This window comes from Mustela putorius, unplaced genomic scaffold, assembly GCF_011764305.1.
Source record: "Mustela putorius furo isolate JIRA1106 unplaced genomic scaffold, ASM1176430v1.1 tig00003854_pilon_pilon_pilon, whole genome shotgun sequence".
Classification (NCBI taxonomy): Eukaryota; Metazoa; Chordata; class Mammalia; order Carnivora; family Mustelidae; genus Mustela; species Mustela putorius.
In genome coordinates this window covers 7,314,416-7,338,283 of record NW_025422006.1, presented here as the reverse complement: position 1 = coordinate 7,338,283, position 23,868 = coordinate 7,314,416, and the positions used below count along the sequence as shown (strand labels likewise).

The window sequence follows — 23,868 nt, the reverse complement described above, 5'->3', positions numbered from 1 at the left end:
ACTTTTTTGCCAAGAGTCTGAATACTGACCCACAACCACTTGCACGAAAAAAAAAAAAAAACCCCAAACCAAAACCAAAAACCAAGCAAAAAACCCTTTTATTCTTGTCCTGAAAATTCTAGTAAATAATTTAATAACAAGCATACCCAATTACATGCCCCTGATAATGAGAATAGTAGCAAACCATCAGAAATCACCATGGCTTCACACAGAATTGTTTTTGACCTTGCAAGGAGCTTCTTATGACTTTCCAGCCATTTTTTAAGCCGCTATTTATATTTGAGAGCAAAACCAAAGTGCTCAGCTCTGCCACAGAGATAGGAAAGCTGTTGCTTGACCAACTGATGTAACAAATCGGAACGATCAAGGTCCACGGTAGTGTAAGGTATAGATCGCTTTCAATTCTTTTAACCCGAGGAAGCGAACCAAATTTCTTCTACAGTTCCCGGGAGTTGAATAATTTATAATGGAGCCTTATTTGTTGGCCCTTCCAGCAGAGCTATCTAGACGGAAGCCCTGCTAAGTCAGATGACTCACCTTGTCTTTCTTTTCACTTCTCTGGACCGAGGCGGGCTGCCTCAACCGCTACCCACCCCGCAACCTGTAGCTAGTGGCGAGGGAAGGGAACAGCAATGGGAAGCAATTTCTGGAGAAGCTCCAATGACCAAACCTGAACTTGCCCAGAGACCACGCTGGAATCTACAAACACACCTGTGTTACTAGTGAGTCTACTGTCCTGAGTCCTCTTTCTGGAAGGACGCATGGGATGGAGGATGTACCGTGTAAGAAGCAGTTTACCTGCACAAACGGGACCTTGATTCTCAGGAGCTTAGATTTTTAATGAGAGCTAGTTCCCATTTAACGGATAATCATCAAGAACATGCATAGTAGTCCCTGCCTGGGGACTGGAGCTCGTTACAAAATTGCATATACGGAAAGAGAGGAAATCCAACAGCTAAGCCCACACACAACACTGTGATCTCTTGGTAACCATATCATCTTCTATTGTTAGAATCAATGTCTGACAATGTTTTGGTTCAAAAAGCGAACGTATCTAATAACGAATCCACTCTCTATTTAAGAAATCGCAACAGGCCACCCAACACCTAACCTTTCCATTGTTACAGGTTTGAGAGGGACTGGGTTAGCCGTCCATCGCTGCTCTAAGAAATGACCACACACTTAGCAGTTTAAAATGACACAACTTCTCTTGAGGCCTCGGTGGTCACAAATCCTTAAATTCAAGGTATTGGAAGAGCTGTCTTCCTCTGTTTCCTTGCCTTTTCTGGCTTCTAGAGGCTACCTACATTCCCAGGCTCATGGCCCTGTCCCCCACCTTCAAAGCCAGCTGCGCTCCACCTTCCAATGTCTCTCTCTGCCCTCCCTTCTGGGTCGCTCCTCTTGCTCTGACTCTAATCTTCCTGTCTCCCTCTGACCAAGACCCTGTTCATAATCAGACTTGACTGCTTGAGGACAGACTGGTGCGCACCTAAGGATTTTTAGGAAGGACACATTCACTGTAAACGCTCGTAGCTTCCTAGTGAGTTTTGAATTTTGCAGGACTCAGTGATCTATAAAGAAACATAAGCATGAAGCTGTCTGCCACTGCAGGGTTAATAAAACCATATATATCTATTTTCACAAAGACCCTGTGATTTCACTGGGACAACCTGAATAATTCAAGACTTTTCCCATCTCCGGATCTTTAATTTAATCACATTCACAAAAGTCCCTTTTACTATATAAGGTGACATATCAAAGGTTCTAGGGTTTAGGACAGGCACGACTTTGGAGGCGGCCATCCTTCTCCCTATCACCATTACTAATGTCACTCACACAAAAAGAGAATATGCAAATATCTTTTTTTTTTTTTTTAAGAATATGTGAATATCTTTGCAACTACCAGCAATACTATCCAAGAGTACTTGCTTCAAAAATCCATTCATAAGAAATTATTACAAGAAAAATTATGAAAGATCGGTCTTCTTCCCTAGAACCAAGTATATAGTTTCAATAGGACATAATGACTAATAGTGGGGAAAAATAAGCAAGGTTTCCCCCTCAGATGTGCTTCTTGCCACACAACAAATCAAGCATGTTCTCTCTTTCTCTTACTTACGGGGCACGTGACAGTCACGTTCTGGGCGCCAGGGACAGCATGTTCTCAATTCACATCATCTCAATGTGATGCTGATGTGGTAATAACCGGAATGGTAATCTGATCGTGCTAAGGCTCACCTGTTTGAATAGAGCGCAGTCCTGTCGTGTGGACAATGTTCATCGACATATAAGGAAGACGATGAAATAGTGGTTGCCAAGGAAGCAGCTTCAAACAGTGACGGGGTACTAGGCACAAGGTCCGGCCTGTGTCGGGATCCCAGGGCTGGAAAACAGACACACAACACACACTCATGAATCTCCGTAATAAATGTTGCCTTAATACCTGTAATAATTTAAATCAACTCCAAAGTGTTCATTTTACGTATCAGGTTGCAAATTAAATTACGAATTCACTTCGCTCGTCTGTGCTGCCGAAGACATATAAAATAGCTTCTTGCCAACAGGTTATCCAGAAAGGAAATGGCATTAATTTACAAAATGGCTTTATGGAAATGACATTATGAATGTGCTTTTAAAAACCTAATAAAGCGATTTACTGTTTCAAAAGATGACATAAAAAGCTGGAAGGAGCTTAAGGGGATAATTCGACAGAGATTAACAGCATGATTGGCAAATGGAGAAACACACAGGGAACCTGCTTTCCCTCCCTAGGATATGCGCGTGTCTGTCATTCTCAATTTAGATCCAAGTACTCAAACTTTCTAAGAGCCAGGAAACAAAGGCTGCCCAGACGAACAGCCAGCTCTCTCTCTCTTTTAAAAAGATTTTATTTATTTGAGAGGAAGCGAGAGTGAGAGAGAGAGAGAGAGAGCACACAAGCTCTCTCACGGTGGGGGCAGGGGCAGAGGGAGAGGGAGAAGCAGGCTCCCTCTTGAGCAAGACACCCCATGTGGGGCTCGATCCCAGGACCCCGCGGTCATGACCTAAGCAAAAGGCAGATGCTTAACCAACTGAACCAAGCCAGCTATGTCTTAATCCCCTTTGTGTCCATATTCATCCTTGGCTCCTCTCGGCCTCATATTTCAAGAGCCAAGGTTGCCTTTCTAAAAATGAGAAAACTCCCTATTTTCTTTTTAAAAGGTAGGTGCCTGGGACACCTGGGTGGCTCGGTCAGTTAAGCGACTGCCTTCGGCTCAGGTCATGATCCCAGGGCCTGGGACACCTGGGTGGCTCGGTCAGTTAAGCGACTGCCTTCGGCTCAGGTCATGATCCCAGGGTCCAGGATGGAGCCCCGCATCGGGCTCCCTGCTCTGAGGGGGGTACTGCTTCTCTCTCTCTCTCTGAATGCTGCTCCCCCTGCTTGTGCTCTCTCTCTGCCCAATAAATAAATGAAATCTTAAAAACCAAACAAACAGTAGATGCCTATAAAAGTACTTATGCGGGAAAGGAAAATGTTCAAGGCTGAGCAGTGACCCACGCCCACTCTCCCTGCATCTGTGTGGAGTCCTTTTTCATATTGGGAGATCATTTTTAATGATCCTCACCTAAACTTTGGACAAATTCGTATCCCTTACTGCCCAGCTTGTCAGAGACAGTATCTTAATGACAGATCCAGTCACCAAGAGAAGAGCTGCTTAAAAAATACACATGCACGTCCCCAGTGACAGAACGCTACGGACCTAAGAGTTACTCCTGAGTCCTGTCCTTCAGCTTTTGCAGCGGGGCTTGCACTGATTTTTTTTTTTTTTAAACCTAGGGAGATATTTTATTTTTAAAAATTTTTATGAAGACACGATTGACATAGAACACTGTATCGATTCTAGGTGTGCAACGTGACCATTCGATACACATATTTATTGTGAGATGATCATCACAATCTAGTGACCCTCCGTGTGTAGATACAACATCTTTTTTCCTGCAGTGAGAACTTTTAGGATCTATTCTTTTAGCAACTTTCAAATATACAACAGACTTTTGTGAACTAAAGTCACCATGCTGGACTGGCTTCTGTTTGATCCTTCCCCTAGACTAAACAAAGAGGATAATAAATAAAACATAATTTTGAGGTGCTCCTGGTCCTCCTTTACAGGCTCAAAATTACGCATTTTTAGGAAGTGTATGAATGGGAAAATGGCCCTAATAGGTGCTACTGCATGAGTGTGAGGTTTTGGATTTGGGGTTTGAAGAGCTGTAGATGGAGGGAGAGGGTGTAAGTCAGAAGGGCTGCTCTGGACCAGGAGACTGGACGCACTTTGGGACATGGTGCGGCTCTGCCTCCAGGTCAGCTCAACATAAAGAATTTCCACGATGAATTAGCAGATGGTAACGGTACAGCAACACAAGTAACCAAAGTGCTCTACATGCAAAAATGAGAAAGGCTTCCATGTAACACGCCAGCTGGCTAGCGATCTTTAATATACTTGGTCCCACCTTCTTACTAAATACAGAGGATAATACGGACATGCTCAAGAGTAGTGAAGAGTGCATTCTGGAAAATGACCTCCCACCAATGAATTGCTACTCAACTTAGGGCAGATGGAGCTGGACCAGAGAGGCTCACGCAGACTGTGGTCTTGACTTCATGAGCCAGAGACTACATGAGTGGTACAGTTCAGAGAGAGACAATCTGTCCAGGGCCTTGGTCCAGACACCGGGGAGCTGAGCCCCAACGTTTAAGGACCAGCTCTCTGAAGCAGAGAGCTGTTTCCTCAAGCTCTTGTATCCTTCAACTTTTTAAAAAAACTAGCATGGTAGACAGAATTCTAGGCTGATCCCAGGTGACCTGAACACTTGTATCATCTCCCTTTGAGTGTGGGTGGAACTGGGCAATATACTAGGATAGTACAGGATGGTACAGGGCAAAAGGAATTCTGCAGATGTAATTAAGGTTACTCATATGTTAATTTCAAGTTAGTCAAAGAGAATACTCTCTAGGTGGGCCTGGCCTAATCACCTGAGCCTTTTAAATCTCTGTCTGCAGGTCAGAGATCCGAAGTGAGAGAAAGATTGACTTGTAAGAAAGTCCTGGTCTGAAGATAGAGGGGGCTGCCTGGCAAGGAATGTGGAAGGTCTCGGAGGTGGGGGGGCTGGAGTGGGCCCACGGCTATCAGACAGGAAGGCATAGGGACCTCCGCCCTACAACCATGAGGAAGTGAATTCCGCCAACCAGGTGATGACCTTGGAGGAGGATTTTCTCCAGCACCTAAGAGAAGCCCAGTTGACACCTTTTCTGAGACCCTGATAAGCTATGTCCAGAGAACCAAGGCGAGCCTGGCCAGAATTCTGATTTACACATGGTGGGCTAATAAACAGAGGTCCTACTAAGCTGCAGATGTTCTGGGTAATTTGCTACATGGCCAGAGAAAATGAAGACAACTGGAAAACGGACAGCGGCACAGACGAGAGGATTAAAAACTCGAGAGGAATCTGGCGATGACTTGGTGCACTGTTAAAGGGGAGCCCCCAAGCACGGGGCATTATAAAAAGGCCGAACACGGTAGCAAACTTTGTACACAGATGGCATTATTCAGATCAATTCATTTTCGTAATAGTATGTTAAAATTTTCAAAGAATATGCTCAGTAGGTTTTTCTTCAACCTTCGGTGGCTTTTTGGGTGAAGTCTCTTTAAAAATGAAGCAATGGGTGCAGTAAGTCTCCTGCACAAAACAAAAACAAAAACAAAACCCACAACCTGTGCCCTACTTCCCAGGTCTCCAGACTTTCTGGGTGGTAGGCAGTGTATGTATTATATCCTCTTCTCCCCGCACATTAACACCTGGACTCACCGCTCTAACTTCAGATGCCATCCGGTGTGTACTAGTTGAACGTTTAACTAGCACAGTTTAAAAATCAGTTAATCCTATCTCCCAGACCGCAGACACCTCGCAGTTTTACGTGTGTTCTAAGAAGCCCGGGCCATGTGGTAGGGGAGAGGCGGGCACAGGGGGAGTCTCAGGGAAAGGGCATCTCCGAACCAGAAATGGCCGGTGTAGAGTGGAGCAAAGGCGATTCATGAACTCCTTTGCCGAAAGCACCAAATGTGGGTCTGAGCTGTTTTCTAGGAAGATGAGAAAGAAGGAAACCCCACACGACAGCGGTGGAGCGGTGCTGTAGAAGAAAACTGTATCCTGACCACTCCGGGGGAAAGGAAAGCCTAAAATGTCACTTCCTCTTCTAGAATTAGAAGAGAAAAAAACCCTCATGATCAAGTCAACAAACAAGAAAAAGTATGTGATAAAATTCAACACTCACTCCTGATAAAAAAACTTTCAGCAAACCAGGAATAAAAAAGTCCTTCCTTGACCCGATTAGGGGTATCAAATACAGCCAAGTTCTTTCTCAACAGTGAAACCGGAGAGACATTCCCTTTAAAATCAGGACAAGGCAAGGCTGCCCACAATCACCAGTTGCATTCATCATTATTCTGGGAGACCGAGCTGGCAGGTGAGGACGGAAAGAAAGAGAAGGGAGGGCTACACAGTAGCAAGAAAGAGCCAGAAAACCCAAATCTTAGAAAGATGCTATTTGAAAAGACCGAAAATACATGTCTATGACTATCTCTATATGCATTTAAGAATAAAGCTAATAAAAGGGAGGTGTATGAGACAAGCAAGAGGAAAGTCACAAAGCCTTTATTAAATTCATTAAAGACCTAAATGAATGGATAATTCATTGTTACATTGTGTACACACGTATCTGTAAGGATGTGTGTATACATATGTATACAATGCATATGTGTGTTTGAAACATGCACACACAGAGACACACACACACACACTGTACGTGCACACAGAACAAGGTCCAATAGTAAAAACACAAACATGTTCAGATGTGTGACCTCCCAAGAGCGGATTATGGATCTTTTAATTCTAAATGCCTCAGTATATCTTCCAACTTTTCCTTCCTCTTTACTGTCAACCACATATTATTTTATTCAGGTGTTTGAAAAATTTGTAGTAACTATGTCATACCGTAAATATCCTTTTGAAAATGAGTTAATAGACTTTCTTTGTCTTTTATTTCTTTCTTTCTTTTTCTTTCTTTCTTTTTTAAAATAAGTTCCAATGTGGGGTTTGAACTCACGACCCTGAGATCAAGACCCAGCTCCAAAGACGGAGCCAGCGAGGCATGCCCCCACCTTGCTTCTTTGGGCAGGTATATTCTAATTGCTCTATCATGAATCTTTATCACCTACAGAAACAAGATCAGAAGGACTTTTTTTCCTTTCCTTTTTTTTTTGTTAAGTGACACGTCTTTACCTTCTTCGTCAAGGCTGCTGAAACTCTGCCCCTCGGTCAGCAAGTCTCGCTTCCCGTCCTTCCACTCCTGGCTAACTGAGGACACGATCTCTTGCGAGGTGGCCTTCAGGGCGGCGATGGAGTTGCAACGTTTTTTAGAAGGCGAGGCCTTCAAGGCTAGACAGGGAGGAAAAAGGAGAGACAACGATATTTACGGTAAAACCACATTAATTTTTTTTATTAAATTAAGATTTTCCTCATTCACATATGACTCATGATTTGAGCCGAGTGCAAGAGACTTTTACAGACATGAGAGGGAGACGAAACTGTTTGGGTTTTGGCAATTTTACTTGTCCACAAGGACTCGACTTCCATGAAAAGCTCCTTGAATACATGCGAACTGGAAATTGTCTCCAGATTCTGAGGTCAAGTCTTACCAGAGGTGAGACTTAAAACGTTATGTCATTAAAGGATACTTCTTCTGCCTCCAAGCAATGTTTTTCTAGCGCTGGGAGGCGGTTGGGTGGGTTGGTAAACATAGATGGTAAACGGAGTTGAATTCTCATGACCCTGGTTTTATTAACTTGGGGACTGGGAATTTCCAAACATGCCAATGTTTAATCTTATACTCATGAAGCCTAATTTAGCCCAGTTACTTCTGGTTGCTTTTTGCTTTTAAGTGACTTTCCACTGAAGTTTCCTGTTCTCTGGGTCTTTTCTAGGTCATGGCTGCGTCAGATGTTATCGTTCACTCCCGACCTTTGTGCAAACAGCATTCTCCAGCTTCAGGAGTGTGTTGGGAACCTGAACCGAGGCACATGGACATCACCAACCATCCTGCTCGCGGAAGGGTGTCCCTTCACCTCTGATACGTCCGTGGGAGCGGCTGAGGCCGCAGACAGACCATCTCCATTTCCATGCCGTCTTCACTGCAATAATTCTTGGCTTAACACCGTTAGAGAATTCCATTGGAGGGGAGGGAGGAAAGTTGAGGCTGGTTTATGCTTTCCCTGAACAGGCAAAGCCTCTCCTCTGCCTTTGGAGGGCTGCACAGACTGGGGACCTGACAGCTGATCCATTAGAGAATTGTGTCTGGCCTTGGGAGCTCTCCAGGACTTAAATTATGGCGCTTATCTGGGGCTTACCCATAGACAGCCTCTAAGAACATAACTGGACAGGACTTTGGGTCACACCGATGGGGAAAGAATAGTGGGCAATCTCTCCACTTTAAGAGAAGGGAAGGTTTATATGTCCTATGAGCAGTTTAAGAACCATAACAATATGATCATCATCACAATAACTCCTGGAGAAGGCTTTAGGGTTTGGAGGGCGACATTGACACACCAAATCTCAAAACCCCATGTGGTTGTCCAAGGGAGGTGGGCCCTTTTATAGGTCTGACAACTGAGACTGGGAAAGTTGCGACCTGCTCAAGGTCACACAGCTAGAAAGCATGAAACCCCAGGTGCCTTTCTTCTGCCTGAAGTTGTCTAAACTGGTGTTTATTTCCTCTCTGTAGAGGATTCTATTTCCTGGCTGATGTGAGGGGGAGAAAAGATAAAACCAGAGTGAGTTTTTTTGTTTTGTTCTGTTTTGTTTTTTGAGGGAAGGGCAATTGCTTCATTAGATTATAAATCTGTTACATGTTCTAATCCCTGACCCAAAAATTACTGAGGGAGGAACTAATTAATTAAAAAAAATCTTCCTATATTATTGTGTAGTATAATGCTAGGTACATTACAGGTGCTCAAAACTGGCTGACTGAATGCATTATTGTCCTAAAAATCTTACAGCAGTTGTTTTTTTAACAAATTAACATACTATTATATTCCGTTCAAGAAGCTAAGTTTTACTGCTTGACACACATTATCTGGGTAGGGAATTTCAGTGATGTCTCAACATTATGATGACTAATATTTCTAGAAAAAATTATACAACTTGCAGACATTATTACAATGCGAGTATGACTCAATTTTGCGGTGGAATGAAAGACTAATAAGACTTAAAAAAGTAATTTGAAAGAAGAAACTTGAAGAGTAGGTACTATTTTCTTGGGGGTAGACGTGAGAAGGGGAAGTTTCCATCTACAAAGAACGTATGCCTATAAGCATTAAGGGCTTTAATAGAATTACAGTTGATAAAGCATCTTAAAGTTGTATTTTTTTTAGCTTTTAAAATTAAAAAAATTATTATTGGAGTGTAATTGACATACAATGTTGTATTAGGTTCAGGTGCACAACATATTGATTATAGACAATTCTATACATTGCTCTGTGCTCACCATGAGAAGTGTGATCACCATCTATCACTACATAGTATTATTACTAGGATTACTTTTTATTTTTTTATTATGTTCAGTTAGCCAGCATATATAATATTGACTAAATTCCCTATGCTGTACTTTTCAGCTCCATGATTATTTTATAACTCAAAGTGTGTACCTCTTAATCCCCATTATCCATATCGCCCATCCCCCACCCACATCCCCTCTGGCAAGCAGCAGTTTGTCCATTTGCTTTTTTAAAATGCCACACAGAAGTGAGATTATATGGTAATATGGATCTTAGTCCTATTTAATTAGCATAATACCCTGTAGGTCCAGTCATGCTGTTGCAGATGGCAAGACGCCATTCTTTTTTTTTTTTTTTTTTTAAAAGATTTTATTTTATTTGACAGAGAGAGAGATCACAAGTAGGCAGAGAAGCAGGCAGAGACAGAGGGGGAAGCAGGCTCCCTGCTGAGCAGAGAGCCCGATGCGGGGCTCCATCCCAGGACACTGAGATGGTGACCCGAGCCGAAGGCAGCGGCTTAATCCACTGAGCCACCCAGGCGCCCCGGCAAGACGCCATTCTTAACGGCTGAGTAATATTCCACCGTATATAGACACGGCATCTTTTTTATCCATTCATCTGTAGATGGACACTGGGCTCCTTCTATGTCTTGGCTATTGGAAATAAAGCTGTAGTCAACACAGAGGTGCATGTACCCTTCTGAATTAGGGTTTTCATTTTCTTTGGGTAAACACCCAGTAGTGGAATTACTAATCAGTATTTCTACATTCAGTGTTTTGAGGAACTGTTTTCCACAGTGGCTACACCATTTTGCATTCCCACCAACCATGCATGAGGGCTGCCTTTTATCCACATCCTCGCCAACACTTGCTATTTCTTGTCTTTTTGATACTAGCCATTCTGACTGGAGTGAGTTGATATCTCACTGTGGTTTGATCTGCATTTTCCTGATGATTAGTGATATTGAGCATCTTTTCATGTGTCTGCTGGCCGTCTGTATGCCTTCTTTGGAAAAAAAAAGTCTATTCAAGTCCTCTGCCCATTTTTTGATCACATTTTTTTGTGTGTGTTGAGTTGTATAAGTTCTTTATATATTTTAGGTACTAATTCCTTATCAGATGTATCATTTGCAAGTATCTCCTTCCATTTAGTAGGTTTCCTTCACTGTGCTAAAGCTTTTTATTTTGGTGTAGTCCCACAAGTTTATTATTTTTATTTTTTAATTTTTTATTTTTTATAAACATATATTTTTATCCCCAGGGGTACAAGTCTGTGAATCACCAGGTTTACACACTTCACAGCACTCACCAAAGCACATACCCTCCCCAATGTCCATAATCCCACCCCCTTCTCCTAAACCCCCTCCCCCCAGCAACCCTCAGTTTGTTTTGTGAGATTAAGAGTCACTTATGGTTTGTCTCCCTCCCAATCCCACAAGTTTATTTTTGCTTTGGTTTCTGTTGCCTGAGCAGAAACATTCATTAATATTTTGCTTAGGGTGATAGCCAAGAGATTACTACCTATGTTTTCTTTGAGAAGTTTTAGGATTTCAGGTCTCACATTTAAGTTTTTAATCCATTTTGAGTTTATTTTTGTGTATAGTGTTAAGAACGTGATCCAGTTTCATTCTTTAGTGTGTTGCCATCCAGTCTTCCAAGCACCATTTGTTGAAGAGACGTTCTTTCCCCTACTGTGTACTGTTCCCTTCTTTGTCATAGATTAACTGACCACGTGGGTTTGGGCTTCCTTCCAGTCTCAGTCCTATACTATTGATTTATGTGTCTATTTCTGTTCTGTTCTGATGACTACAGCTTTGTAGTATATCTTGAAATCTTCGATTGTGATACTTTCAACTTTGCTCTTGTTTTTCAAGATCACTTTGGCTGTTCGGGGTCTTTGGTGGTTCCATACAAGTTTTAGGATGACCTGTTCTAGTTCCGTGAAAAATATTCTTGGTATTTTGAAAGGGATGCCGTTAAATCTGTAGATTCTTTTGGGTAGTATGAATGTTTTAAAAACACTGGGTCTTCCAATGCATGCCCATGGAATATCTTAACATTTATTTGTGTCATCCTCAATTTCTTTCAGTGTTTTATAGTTTTCAGAGTACAACTATTTCACCTCCTTGGTTAAGTTTATGCTGAGGCATTTTATTATATTTGGTGCAAGTATAAATGGGATGGTTTTCTTAATTTCTCTTTCTGGTACCTCATTATTATTGTGTTGAAATGCAATGGATTGCTGTATATTAACTTTGTATCCTGTGACTTTAATGAATTCATCAATCAGTTCTGGTAGTTTTTTGGTGGAGTCTTTGGGGTTTTCTACATATGTAGTGTAATGTCATCTGCAAATAGTGAAAATCTGACTTCTTTGCCAATCTGGATGGCCTTATTTCTTTTTCTTGTTTGATTGCTGTGGTCACAACTTCCACAGCTGCAGAGTGGACATCCTTGTCTTGTTCCTGATCCTAGAAGAAAATCTCTTAGTCTTTCACCATTGGGTATAGTGTTAATTGTGGATTTTTCATGTATGTCCTTTATTGTGTTGAGGTATGTTCCTTCTAAGCCTAGTTTGTGGAGGTTTTTTTTTTGTTTGTTTTTGTTTTTTTAAACAGGAATGAATGTTGTACTTTGTCCAATGCTTTTCTTGCATCTATTAAGGTGATCATATGGTTTCTTTCTTTTACTTGTTAATGTGATATATCACGCTTTTATATATCCCATTAGAATTTGTTGTGCAGGGTGCTTGGGTGGCTCAGTCACTAAGAGTGTCTGCTTTTGGTTCAGGTTATGATCCCGGCGTCCTGGGATACAGTGTCATGTCGAACTCTCTGCTCCGTGGGGGTGTCTGCTTCTCCCTCTGCCCCTCCCCCACTCGTTCTCTCAATCTCTCCAATAAAAAAAATGTAAAAAAAAAAAAGAATTTGTTGTGCATTTTTGTATGCAAACCAATAACTCTGTGTGTGTGTGTATCTATACATATCTGTATCTGTAAGAACTAAATGGGATGCCTGGGTTGCACAGTCAGTTACGCAGCTGCCTTCAGCTCAGGACATGACCCCGGGGTCCTGGGATTGAGTCCCACATCGGGCTCCTTGTTCAGCACGGAGCCTGCTTCTCCCTCCGCCTGCTGCTTTCTCTAACAAATGAATAGATAAAATCTTTAAGAAAAAGTTTTCAGTTATTTGAGGAGAGCATGCGGGTATGTGCATGTGAGTGGGAGGAGGAGCAGAGGGGGAGGAAAAGGGAGAGGGAGAGAATACCAAGCAGACTCTTCGCTGGGCGCAGAGCCGGTCATGGGGCCCAACCTTGATCCTAAGATCATGACCTGAGCCAAAATCAACAGCTGGACACTCAACTGAATGAGCCACCCAGGTGTCCCCTAAATGGACCTTTAATATGATTTTTATTTTAAATATTATTCAATTTAATTGCACCATAATATATATACCCAATATAAGATAAGGTTTGACATGTAGGCAGTTTCTATTTTTTCTACCACAACCTAGGACTCTAATGATTATGGCATCAGTAAATACCTAATGGAACACTTCATCATAATTACTAAGTCACCATAGCTTTTGGGGATGAAGAGTCCAAACCCTTCTAATAAAAATCTTACAAAGATTGCCCAGAGTAAAGTCAGTAAGCTAAAAGTTAAAAAAAAAAAAAAAAGATTCCTAAGAATCTTACCTTGAATTTTCTTGAAAACTCTGGAATTCATAAACTTCAGAAACCTGTCAGCGTAAAAGCTTGGTCGATGAACGGAAACGGTATCCTGGAAGGACAAAGCAGGGGGCACAGGTTTACCTCTCAGATCACTGCAAGCCAGAAGAAACATCTACGCAATCGGTTCTCAGCCGGCCCAATGTCCTGAGCCAGGAGGCATGGACGCTGGCAGCCGGAAATGAGCGGTATGTGTCATCTGTGCGACCCATGGTGCCCAGGAGGGAGACTGGGGAAACGGGCGTAAAGGCCCTGTGGGCAAAGTTTCCAGATATTCCTGAGGAAAGAGAGTGCGGAGCGGGGCACGGGGGAGCCAGCCAAAGGACGCGGCTTTATAAAACGAAACAGCTGATTCTCACTCCACTGTGTGCCCTGTGAAGCTTTTGGATTATTTTTTTTAAACATACAGGCAACCAGTGTTTCATCTAAAATAAAGGATAATACTGTTTTCGGTCAGGGACAAAAATTGGGGACATATGCAAAACAACTCTAATGTAAGAGTGACATGGAGGTTAAAAAGAAAATAGTGTGGTTTTGTCTCGTAGTAATCAGGTACACGGACACTGGGAAGACTCCTCGGGGACAAGACTGACTGATGACCTCCGCTATGCTGAATTATCTACTAATTAGGTAGAATTGAACTGAATTGAATTGTTAACTCAATTCTCTCGTGCTTGGCAGGAGTCTTCAGGACTGGAGGGGCATTTTATTATAAATCCAGGAAAGCAGATGGATGAAGAAGCTAATTCTACATGTTTATTCAGTAATCACGTATCTGCTAACCGAGATGCACGTTTCTAGAAAGAGTAAATGTGCCGTTTTCATTCTACGTTTGTGGATTCTAATAGGAGAAGTTCTGAAAATTTAAATTTAGATGGTATAAAGCAGCTGCTCTGGGTTTGGAAGAAAAAACCCACATTGGACCAGAGGTCTGGAGACCTGGTTCTGATGTTAGTTCCAGCCTTAATACAGCTGTGTGATCCAGGAAGAAGGCAGGGCCTCGGTGCCTCTATTTTTTTTTTTTTTTAAATCTGTGAAACAGGGCATTATAGGAGGCATAAGGTCATTCTGTAAACAGCGTGTTATGAAGGACACAGTACAGAGAAAGCTTCTTTGACCAAGGCCTACTGGTCCTCTAGCCCGTTAGGGATGGTTAGAGGTGGGCATTTCTAGCTGGTCTGACACGCAGCTCCTGTGTGAAATGGACACATACAACAGGCACAGTAACTTAGAAATATCTTATGGTGCAAGACCATTGAGACTCGGACCTTGCCTTCCAAGAGAGACTGGACTGTGTTTCTCTTTGGTGCGAAGAAGCATTGCTTAGGTAAGAGGCACATTTGCAAACAAAAATGAGTCTTATTTACTGATTTCACAATTCCACAAATACATGTTCAATACAGAGATACTCTTAAGAAAAAACCAAACCCAACCCAGCAGAATGGAAGATGTGTTTTAACTAGACAAAGGTAGGGGCCTCTCAGCAGCATCTGACCAGTGGAGAACTAGGTCATTCCCATCAGAAATCTTAGCCTGGTGACAGGGAATTAACATTGTCTCAGAGAACAGAAGGAGAAGTGTGTTTACTATTTCCCTTCCATGGCGAAGATGTTATTCAGTCTCTACTTTAGTCAGCTTAGGAAGAGAAAAAAATGAACCTACCATCTTGGCTTTTAAATAGAAGGAATCTTTGATCTGAATAATAAGCTGACATTTAATTCTTAGAAACAAACCTGTGACCCTGTTACAAGTGCGTTCTGAGGAAGCCCGTTCCTCAGCCTGTAGACAAACGCAGACCTTTCACGCTGGAAGGTTATTACCAGTTTTCCACGGAACTGAGGCAGTGGAAAGTGTTCTTTCCAATAAAGGAGAAGAGTGATATCCATAATTTATCTTCTCTCAAAGGAAAGCATCTGCTAACATCTTTTTTTAAAAAAAAGGTGTGAACAAATCTTGGACTGATACCTTCTTTGGAAGTGTCACTTTAGGTTATTAACTGAGGGAGACTGAGGCTAGTAACGTTCTGTCAGCAGCAAAAAGTTCAAATCTAATACCCAGAGAGGAACATGCATGTGTGTTATGTGGGTTGAGAGAGAGAGGGGGTTCGGGAGGGAGGCTGTTGGTGGATAGTTGATTGTTTTCTTTGGTTATACAATTCTGAGTTCAACAGATATCCTCATGCCAGCCAGTCTTAGTCCTATATCCAACTGTAACTTCGTATGTCTTGTGTTGAAAACTAAAGGGCATCATTTTATTTTATCCTTATATCAGTCCAATGAGGCAAGTACTAGGTACTATTACCATGTCTCTTGGAGAGATGGGAAACCAGGCCAAGAGAGGCCAAATCACAAGCAACGTGCCTGGCAGGTTCAAATCCCGGGCTGTGGTCCACCAAAGTCAGGTTCAGACCACGCCACAGCTCAGTCTTGTGAGAACCTCATTGTAACTGCCCTCCTGAGCTTCCGGGGCCCAGGCAAAGAGTCTCCCCTTCTTCCCAGCATCCTCTCCTTTCATAAGTGTGTCCAGATTTCACGCAAAAATAAGACATCATTTTCTCTGCTGACGCGACTTCCTAGACACCCCCTAAAGTCTGAGAAATCAGAAAAATATATAGATATCAAGGAACATGATAATCACATACCCCATCATAGACCAGAGCTTTCCAGGAATGTTCTAGCTTCTTCATTAACCTAAACATAAAGACACAGAAACATACAAATGAGAATGTAAAATCATTCCCATGCAGTGGATTTTCAGAATACCTTTTGTTGATTTATTTTGAAATAAGGAAAGGCTACTTCCCCAAATCTCTTACCTATATGATTGCAGAATATCAATAATGCCCATAAATAAAAGTAGTTTTTCTCCCTTATGGCTTTTAGCTGGAATGCCTCCCATTCTGTTGATAGAGCAAGAGAGAAAATAGTTTATGACATATAATGGGAAGTTAAAAATCACTTCTAATAAACAGACTAAATAAAAATGGACAACTTTAAGAATTCTGGACTCCCAGTCTTTTTTTTTTTTTGCCTTGGGTAAGGTCTCCCTGGGAATCCAGAATGCTGAACTTCCCACACAGGAGAATGAAAATGTAGCTGTTGACTCAGGACAGCTGGACGGGAAGAATCCAAACAAAAAATCATTCCTATTTTAAAACTACGGGAACGAATTTTTAAAGTATTTTTTAAATACTCCCCTTTAAAAATGCAATGCTTTTACCTATTTGCTGTGAAGTGTAACATATTTAAAAGAACCCATTCCTAGGAGGCCAAGGACCACTATTAGCATTTGGTAAACCCGTCTAGTGTAAATGCGTGTTTTTAGGTGTTTATTAGTCCACAAAAGCAACAATTTAACATGCTTTATAACTTGAATTCTTCAATCGCTAAGTGATTAGACATTTGCTTGTATTCAATGATAATGTGTTTTTTTATGGCTCTGTAGTTTTTTATGCTGATACAGAATCCCTTGTTTAATTGACTATTGGGCATTTAGATAGATGGAGAAGTGAGGATTTTTTAAAAGTTTGATATGTATTCCTTTATAAAAGTGAAATATGGGGGCGCCTGGGTGGCTCAGTGGATTAAAGCCTCTGACTTCAGCTCAGGTCATGGTCTCAGCGTCCTGAGATCAAGCCCTGCATTGGGCTCTCTTCCTCTTCTCTCTCTGCCTGCCTCTCTGCCTACTTGTGATCTCTGTCTGTCAAATAAATAAATAAAATCTTTACCAAAAAAAAAAGAAAAAGTGAAATATGTCCGTGATTTAATCATTGTTGGAGACTCCTAAAAGGCAGCTCGCTAACGGCCAAGGAAAGCGGCGCCTTCCGTTCTCTCTCTTGTACAGCTGGTCAATGCACGTGACAATCAGCCGCGGCAGTAATTTTCCTCGGTTGCAATTGTTTCTGTTCGTCAGTGTGGACTTTATATATGCAAATGGATCCTGCAGTTACCAGCACATCTGGCTAAGGCAAGAGACCACATCTGCCAGGGGGTAGAGGATCCGGCAGAAGAGAGTCCTCTCCTGCAGACGAGGAGCTCTGAATGACGAATGCAATCCCGACCCCGTGTCTGCTTAAATACGCGTTGATTCAAATTCAAAGCATGTTCTCCCTTGTGTGGGGGAATGTTTTGAATATGGAGCCAGTGGGGGTAGCCAGAAACACTTTGGGCCATTGTTCCGAAATGGAGCCATTGGAAAAAAGCAAGCACATGGGGGAAAGAATGGTAATCGCCGGAAGCACCGCCAGGCATCTAGTTACCCGGAGAGGAGCAGAAATGAAGGCTGCTTGACCCATTTTAGCACCAGGTATGAATCCGTTCTCAAAAAGCCCTCACGGAGGGCACATGATTGTGTGTCATTCCCCACTGCCATGGGCCGCCACGACCCGGAGGGTGCGCAGGAGGGCGGGTGCACTTACGTGTCCGGGTTCTCTGCGATGATCCCATCTCCAGGTTTGCCCGGACCCTGGATGGATTCCATCGCCGTGGAATAGAGGACCTTCTGCATCCCGGACCGCTTAGCATCAGGCACATTCTGTGAGTTCTCCTCTTCCTTCTCTTTGAGGGAATGGTCCAAGATGTGGATTCCCAGCAAAAGGCTATAGTCCATGATTTTGAAGCTCTCCAGCACCTGCGGAAGAAAAAGAACCAGGCGGCCGGTCAACAGAAGGGGGTAAGTCTCAGCGGCAGAGAATCAGAGAGTTCTAGAGATGCAGATGCACAGCTCCCGCGTCCCTTCCAGGGCATGGCAGATGGAGGAAAACCAAAATAAAAATATTTGAGGTTATTATTAGGTCAAGTTTAGTAGGGATTATCACAACGGCTCCAAGAGGATATTTTTTATGCAAACCTAAAGCAAGCACAGCTTTTTCTAACCGTCGGTGAACGCTTCCCTCGTAACATTTATTGAGCACTTCCCACATGCCAGGTTCTAAGGAGGTTCACTCAGATCCAACCCTCACAACTCTTCGGACGAGGTACGACGTCTGTCTCTATTTTACAGAGGAATAAAATGAGCCAGAGGGAGACAAGGTAATTCGTTCGGTATGACGCAGCTTAGAAGTGGCACTGTGGGGATGTGAACCCTGGCAGTCACCTCCAGTGGCCACACACTTTTTTTTTTTTTTTAAGATTTTATTTGCCAGAGAGAGAAAGAGAGTACACACAAGCAGGCAGAGGGGCAGGCAGAAGCAGGCTCCCTATCAAGCAAGGAGCCCGAAGCGGGACTCGATCCCAGAACCCTGGGATCATGACCTGAGCTGAAGGCAGCGGCTTAACCCACTGAGCCACCCAGGCGTTCCCCAGTGGCCACACTCTTAAACACCAGAGCACAGATACCCCCAACTAAGGGTCTCTACATGCTTGTATCCTCCTCGGACTCGGCCCGAATGTGTTTCTGTCTGAATTCCGTTCTCTACATCTTAACCTTGCTGGTCTCCTTGGGAAAGTTGGCGTTTCCAAGTGGCCATTCGGTTCCCAGCAGAAGTGTTTTTTAAAAAATTATGATCTCAATAAACAACAGGACTTCATGCTTAGTTACCCGCTCAGCAAACAGTGGGGAAGAGAAGGAACGAAGAGTAGCTGAAGGCAGCCAGACAGAGGAGGGAGAGACGCTCTGACAGGAAAATGGCGGGAAATAAGGTCAAGGGAAGAGGGAATGCGCATGCGTTCCCGGGGTGGGCGGGGCTTTGACACTCAGGAGGCTTCTTCCAGGGAGGAAGAGTATTCAGGAGAGCATGAAAATGGGGTGTTTTCCTCTATGATAAACAACTTCTCCTAGGGGGCTGAGACTTCTAAACGCCTGGCGTTTCTCACACAAAGCTGCTCAGGAAATCAAAACCAGCCCAGAAATGAAGACAAGCCTGCGTGACAGAACAGTTGTCTCTGAATCAGCAGGATAATCTGTCGCTATAGCCCAGTTAGGGAATGTCTTTGAGGGGCAGAGTGTATGATAACTCTTTAACCAGAGACTGAAGACCCAGAATGCCATAGGCTTTCCTCATTACTCTTTAGCCCAAATGCTTATTTATATATTTAAAAAATTTTTTTAAAAATTTAAATTCAATTTAGTTAACACATAGTATGTTATTAGTTTCAGGGGAGCCCGATTGCTCTTTGATCAGACATTTATGATAGAGATATAGCAATCAGGGGTTGGACCCGAGGATTTATACACCTGTGGCCTCTATAAGGGGGGTCTGTGAACTATGACATAGCTGGCCTTCCAGAAATATGGTTATCCCTGGGTCTCACGCATCGACGAGGAAAAACGAAAGGGGGCTGCCCATGAGTATCAATTATTCAGAGTATCAATGATTCATCGCTCAGTTTACTCAACTAAGTACTTCGAGAAAGGAGGCAGGCAAGAGCTGAGTGTAGAGTCTTACTATTTAAGAGGTTTACGCCATGGAACTTTCTAACCCAAGAGAGTGACCCGATAGTCATGTGGACCCAGCTTCCCTAAGCTAAGAAGAAGTGGAGTCAAGGATGAAGGAAGAGGGAAGGGTGGCAGGAAGAGTTCCTCACCACTGCCCCGATGATTCGGCAGCCAACCCATTGGCTGGGTCGCCAGGGAGACCCATCAGCACCTTCCTCATGCCTCCATGAGGAAGTCCGATAAGAAAGCAAGCCAGCTTTGTATCACGGGTGCCAAGGACCCAACCTCTTACGAAGAAACACTAACAGATATTGGACACTTTCTTCAGACAAAAGCAAGAGTAGAAGGACCTGGGTGCCTGGGTGGCTCAGTTGGTTAAGCAACTGCCATCGGCTCAGATCATGATGCCAGAGTCTCAGGATCGAGTCCCGCATCGGGCTCCCAGCTCCACGGGGAGTCTGCTTTTCCCTCTGACCTTCTCCCCTCTCATGTTCTCTCTCACTGTCTCTCTCTCTCTCAAATAAATAAATATAATCTTAAAAAAAAAAAAAAAGTAGAAGGACCTTAGCTTTTGTAACTGTCAACCATACTGAAAGGGTGTCTTGGAAACAGCGCCCCCTCAGACGGCGTCATAGTCCTGCCCGGGGATCACCACCTGCAGACACCAGGTTTCTGACTCCCAGGTACCAGAGCTCGCGTGTCCCTTCCTAGAGAGGCTTTGGGGTAAAGGACCTAAAAGATAAAGGGCACGGACTCTGACCTAGGCAGGTCACATCGCCTCCCTACGCCAGTTTCCTCCTCTGCGGAAGGCCGACATTATTATTACACACAGCAGAAGGTGCTTGTGAAAATTCAACATGGAAATGCAGAGAAAGTGCCTGGAAAAATTCTTGGTACAGGGAAAATACCCAATTAGCTGTTAGGTACCCTCATCCTGACTATAAGTCACGGAGACTCATGGCTCACACTGGTGTGAGAGGCTACAGAACTTGTCTTGATGTAAACACCCTTGAAGTGACACTTCTGACTACAAAATGCACAAAAAGCCCAAAAAATACGACTGCATTTTTGGCCAGCTTACCAGCGCCCTTTGGGCCCCTTTAAAAGTTCTGGGTTGAGTGTCTGATGGGAAATGGACAGGTGGCCGCACCGCAGTTCTGGTCCAAGGGCTCTAACTCCACGGCCCCGCCATCTGGGCCAACAGTCCCGTCGTCAGTGAGCAAAATTCACAGCCTCATGCTCTGCACGGCCCAGACGCCCCACTGCTAAGTGTCCCCGCACAGCAGTACCCAGGCTCCAAAATCAAATTCTAATCGGACCCTGGGACCGTGCTGTGGGCATCCCTGCCAGGCAACCAGCACGCTTACAGCGAGGTGTGGGGAAATGGAAAGGTCCTTGTGATAACGTCCCAATTCTTTCTCTCTCCTCCGCAGAGTATCGGCAAGGCAGTTCTGCTTGTTAAAAAGCCTCTTTATCAAGTATTTTCCCTTAAATTCCCAATGCAAGATTCAACCTGAATCGTCTGGTTTGTACTCAGAGGCTCTTCTCCCGCCTAAGGACAGGCCAAACGGAACGGGTGTCTTTTATAAGTGATCCAAAGTCAGGCCGGGGTCCAGTTTTAATTCCTGATGTTTTCCTGATTTCCTGATGCTTTAAAGTCGCCAAATATTTGTCCTGGCTTATTTAAAACAACAACAATAACAAGCCTCCAGAGAGAATTCACTATGAAAAAGCTACACTTAACTTTTTAAAAGCGAATCATTTTCTCTGTGTTCTCAAGCTGGATCGTCAGAGACCCTGAAGGGTACTGCATTGTATCTAGGAAGCCAGGCTCCTGCTTTCAGAGTGAAAAGCTTAAAAAAGGGGAGTCTGCACAGAAGGACCATGGAGTTACCTCTGGAAAGACCAACATCTACCTTTCCCTCATGATAATGCCCAAATCTCCACCCAAGCAGGGAAGCACAAGCCGCATTTATAGAACTTCTAATGCACGTATAGGCGCGTTAGCTTAAGGCGTCTGAATGACCTTCTGTCCATGTCTACAGCTGGTAACAAGGCTTCCCTGTCTAAATACTCATCCTAACCCCAAATAAGAGACACCCACCCACGGTTACCTGGGCAGTCAGGGCTTTGGAAGTCATTCCCTGTGATCTCTTTTTTCGCTGCAAAGAAAAGTTCTCTTTGTGGGACAACCACCCCCCCCCCCACCACAAAAAAAAGATAAATTCTATTCCCACTGTGTGGGAAGTGACCATGATAGTTAGATTTGGGGTTAGGTAAAGTCATCACCTACCAAAAAAAAAAAAAAAAAAAAGAAAAAAAAAGGAAGAAGAAGAGAAATATATAGGCATATATTTTAAGTCAAATTCCAAAACTTCCGTAATGAAAAAAAAAAAAAAAATTCTGGGAACAGATTTTAGTCACGTGCCCTGCAGATCTGCATCAATTAGGAACAAAATAGTTGTTATGCATATCTTCCCCGTTCCTTAATTAAAGGAATCAAATATATCTGCCAAAATCTTAGCACGTGTGAGCCTCGGGAGTGTGCAACATTCTGTGACATGACAGACACCCATCAGTCAAGTCTGTCACTCAGGGGCGAAAACACTCTTTTTCTAGAATGTCTGCCTGACCTGGCTGTGGCTGGTGGGTTTTGTAGCTGTGTGTTTGCTGTGCAAAACGGTATTTATTGTCAAAGCCAGATTTCTCCTCCTTCTCTCTCAAGGACTATTTTAAGACAATAACAATACTGGAAGATAGTAAAAAAAAAAAAAAAATTCAGTGTTGGAGCATCTGGTACAAAAATCCTGAAGACATGATCAAAACTCTCTATTCCCAAAGAAAGCATCTTCTTCGGGTTCTTATCCCTGGGCACTATGTTGGGAAGACTCTTCTCATAGAATTTCTATAGAATTTATGAACCAATGTGGGAAATGTGATGTTGTCACTGTGGTCCTGTCTCCATGGCTAAAGGTCAGCAAGACTGCCTGCTCCTCCTGCTCCGTTTCCACCTTCTGTGCCCACACTCGCTGCACACTGTTCCTGTCCCCTTCTAGAAGGAGCAGGAGCAGCTGGGCGGTGGGTGAGGCTCTGGGTTCTGGGAGCCAGGCAGTCTGGTTTCACTCATGGCTTCCCCATGTGTCCCTGTGCAAGGTACGGAGCTGTTCTGCGCCGTGTTCCCTCATCTGTAAAAGAGAGACAATGGGAACTCTGACCTTAGAGGGTTACTTCAGACCGAGTTCATCCACGTCCAGTCTTAGGACATACAGGATATACAGAGATATACAGTAACCAGGATATACAGAGAACCCAATGGGAACGACTACTGTCACTGTTATTCTGCCTCCTGTAGGCTCATCCCTGCTGGCCATCGCCCCTTGAGTCCCCACTCGCCCTCAGCCTTTGTTCCCTGCCTTCCTGTTTGTCTTTGCCTGCCTTTCCTTTAGTGAACATCTTCGTTCTCTTAACACTTTTCTCTCTCTACTTTACAGCAGTGACATTCTGCTGAAATTGAGCCTCTAGTCGGTCCCAGGCACCAAGGAAGTTGCTAGAACTTCAGGGGTAAGTAAAATTGGCAATACCATCCTCAAAATTACCCAATTACAGACTGGAATAAGGCCTGGAAGGAGGAAATCAGGCTGCTGTGGAGACAACCCACACAAGGGCTACCTATTTTTGAATGAGGAGTATTTCAACAGTCCAGATAAGAGACGGTATTTGACATTCCATACACATTTTAGTATTATTTGTTCTGGTTTGTTCCTGGATAGCCAAAGCCATCTTGAAAGAGAAGAACAAAGCTGGAGGAATCATAATTCCAGATCCACTACAAAGGTATGGTAATCCAAACACAATGGGACTGGCACGAAGACAGATCAGTGGACTACAACAGGGGCCGGAAATAAGCCCATACCTATATAGCCGACTCGTCTATGACAAAAGCAGCAAGAATTTTCAAATGGGGGAAAAGATGGTCACTCTGTCAATAAATGGTGCTGGGAGAACTGGACAGCTACATGCATGCAAAAGAATGAAACTAGACGACTTTCCAAACCCTCTGCAAAAACAAATCCAGTATGGGTTAAAGACCTGAAAGTGAGAGTGGAAACCATACAAATCCTAAAAACAGCATAGGCAGTCATCACTCTGACATCAGCCATAGCAACACTTTTCTA

General features: G+C 43.4%; 1 protein-coding gene across 2 annotated transcripts in view; it reads right to left on the bottom strand.

The window, feature by feature from the left end:
- Positions 1–23,868, bottom strand: part of PIP5K1B (phosphatidylinositol-4-phosphate 5-kinase type 1 beta) — a 157,445-nt gene that overhangs the window by 65,470 nt on the left and 68,107 nt on the right. For both annotated transcript variants that reach the window (XM_045065071.1, XM_004769245.3), the window contains exons 6-11: positions 17,736–17,947; positions 16,134–16,217; positions 15,960–16,008; positions 13,286–13,370; positions 7,321–7,476; positions 2,239–2,383 (exon numbers count right to left, since the gene is read on the bottom strand). In XM_045065071.1, coding sequence (XP_044921006.1) covers positions 2,239–2,383; positions 7,321–7,476; positions 13,286–13,370; positions 15,960–16,008; positions 16,134–16,217; positions 17,736–17,947 — 731 coding nt within the window. The remainder of the gene's footprint in view (positions 1–2,238; positions 2,384–7,320; positions 7,477–13,285; positions 13,371–15,959; positions 16,009–16,133; positions 16,218–17,735; positions 17,948–23,868) is intronic.